At 57.9% G+C, this 2,358-nt stretch overlaps 1 protein-coding gene across 1 annotated transcript in view; it reads right to left on the reverse strand.

Moving 5' to 3' along the window:
• Window positions 1–9: 9 nt before the first annotated feature.
• Window positions 10–2,358, reverse strand: part of CAMK2B (calcium/calmodulin dependent protein kinase II beta) — a 17,632-nt gene continuing 15,283 nt past the window's right edge. Inside the window, exons 15-16 of the mRNA XM_031065088.1 lie at window positions 2,259–2,307; window positions 10–89 (exon numbers count right to left, since the gene is read on the reverse strand). Of these exons, the coding sequence (XP_030920948.1) occupies window positions 10–89; window positions 2,259–2,307 (129 nt within the window). The remainder of the gene's footprint in view (window positions 90–2,258; window positions 2,308–2,358) is intronic.

The following is a 2,358-nucleotide window of genomic DNA, read 5'->3' on the forward strand; positions in this document are numbered from 1 at the left end:
CCGCCCCACTCACGCGTAGGCCTCGAAGTCGCCGTTGTTGACGGCCTCGATGAGCTGCTCCGTGATCTTGATGATCTCCTGCTTGCGGGCTGGGGGCACGCCACTGTCACCGCCACGCCCCAGCCCCGGTGACACCGTCCGGGGGGGTGGGGGCGACTTGGGACATGAGGGGAGGCTTGGGGACAGACACAGGGACAGACAGACAGACCTTGGGGGCAGAAAAACCTTGGGGACAGACAGACAGACCATGGGGACAAACACAGGGACCTGAGGGACAGACAGACTGACCACGAGGGCAGACAAGACAGACCACAGGGACAGACACAGAAACTATGGGGACAGACAGACACCCCTTGGGGACAGAGAAGGACCACTGTGCTCCCAGGACCCCCACAGCTCTGCCACACCAGTATTCACAGGTCTCATTGCCAGCCCAGTGCCAGCCCTGCATGTCCCAGTGCCATCCCGGTGCCCTCCCAGCATGCTCAAGCATCCCAGTGCCTGCTCAGCCTGTCCCAGTAGTTCCAAGTGCCTCCCAGCACTGCTCCTTCCAGTCCCAGTACATCCCAGTGCCGTTCTGGCACATCCCAGAACAGCCAGTTCCATACTGGTGTTTCCCACTGTGTCTCAGTGCCATTCCAGTGCATCCCAGTACCCTCCCAGTTCCATACAAGTGCATCCCGATACACCCCAGTGCAATCCTAGTGCATCTCAGAGCTGCTCGTGCACTCTGATGCTTCCCAGTGCATCCCAGTGCCAGCCCAGTGCATTCCAATACACCCTAGTTCAATCCTACTGCGTTCCAGTGACAGCCCAGTACACTCTAGTGCATTCCAGTACTCCCCAGTCCCATCCCACTGTCACTCCAGTGCATCTCAATTAATCTTAGTACCATTCCACTGTATCCCAGCGCTCCCCAGTCCATTCTTTTGTCACCCTAACGTACTCCAACCACCCCAGTGCCACTCCACTACATCCCAGTTTGCCCCAGTGCACCTCAGTGTCACTCCTGTGCCCTCCTAATGCATCCCAGTGCCACCTCTGTGCATTCCAACACCGCCCATTTCCATCCCAGTATGTCCCAGTACACTCCAGTTTGTGTCAGTGACTTCTCACCACATCTCAGTGCCAACGTTCTGTGTCTCACTGCTATTCCAGTGCATCCCAGTACAGCCCAGTACAGCCCAGTTCTACCCAGAGCACCTCCTGGTACCATCCCAGTATGTCCCAGTATCATTGCAGTGCATCCTGACGCCATCCCAGTGCCTTTTCAACTAACCTCAGCTGCCATTCCAGGGCCATTCCAGCGTGTCCCAATCTATCCAATTTCCATCCAAGTGCACCCCAATGCCTCCCAGTACCCTCCCAGTGCACCCCAGCATGCTCCCAGTGCATCCTGGTGCCACCTCAATGAATCCTGGTGTCAGCCCAGATCAATTCCAGTGAGTTTGAACACTCCCAGTGCATCCCAGAAATGTCCCAGTGCCACCCCAATGGATCCTGTTGCCATCCCAAATCCCACCCAGTGCATTCCAGTGCTGCCCCAGCACATCACAGTGCACCAACTGCATCTTGGTGCCATGCCAGTCCACCCCAGTTCATCCCAGTGCAATTCCAGTGCAATCCAAGGCATCCTGGTGCCAATGCATCCCAGCTCTATTCAATGCATTCCATCCAGCACGCTGCCAGTGCACCCTCGTGCCACCCCAATGCGTCCTGGTGCCATCCCAGTGCATTCCAGTGCCATCCCAGGGCATCCCATCACTGTCCCAGTGTATCCCAGTGCCATTCCAGTGCATCCTGGTGCCATCCCAGCTCCATCCCAATGGATTTCAGCGCTGCTCCAGTGCATCCCAGTGAACCAAGTGCATCCTGGTGCTATGCCAGTGCCATCCCAGTGCCATTCCAGTGCACCCAGTGCATCTTAGTGCCATCCCAGCACATCCCAGCTCCACCCCAGTGCATTCTAGCACAATTCCCAGTGCATCCCAATGCATCCTGGTGCCATCCTAGTGCATTCCACAACTGTCCAGCACAGTGCCATCCCACAGTGCATCCCACAGGTCATCCCAGTACCATTCCAGTGCACCCCAATGCATACTGGTTCCACCCTAGCACCACCCCAGTGCATTCCAAGACTCTCCCAGTGCATCCCAGTGCCATTCCAGTGCAACCCAGTGCATCCTAGCACCACCCAGTGCACCCCAGCTCGCTCCCAGTGCATCCCAGTGCAGCCCAGCCGCCCCCACGCCCGTCACCTTTGGTGTCCTCGTCCTCGATGGTGGTGTTGGTGCTGTCGGAGGACTCCTGCTCGCGGGGCGGCGGCGGTGGGGGGGAGACACAAACAGGGGGTCAGAG

The sequence above is a fragment of the Geospiza fortis genome, unplaced genomic scaffold, assembly GCF_000277835.1.
Source record: "Geospiza fortis unplaced genomic scaffold, GeoFor_1.0 scaffold658, whole genome shotgun sequence".
Classification (NCBI taxonomy): domain Eukaryota; kingdom Metazoa; phylum Chordata; class Aves; order Passeriformes; family Thraupidae; genus Geospiza; species Geospiza fortis.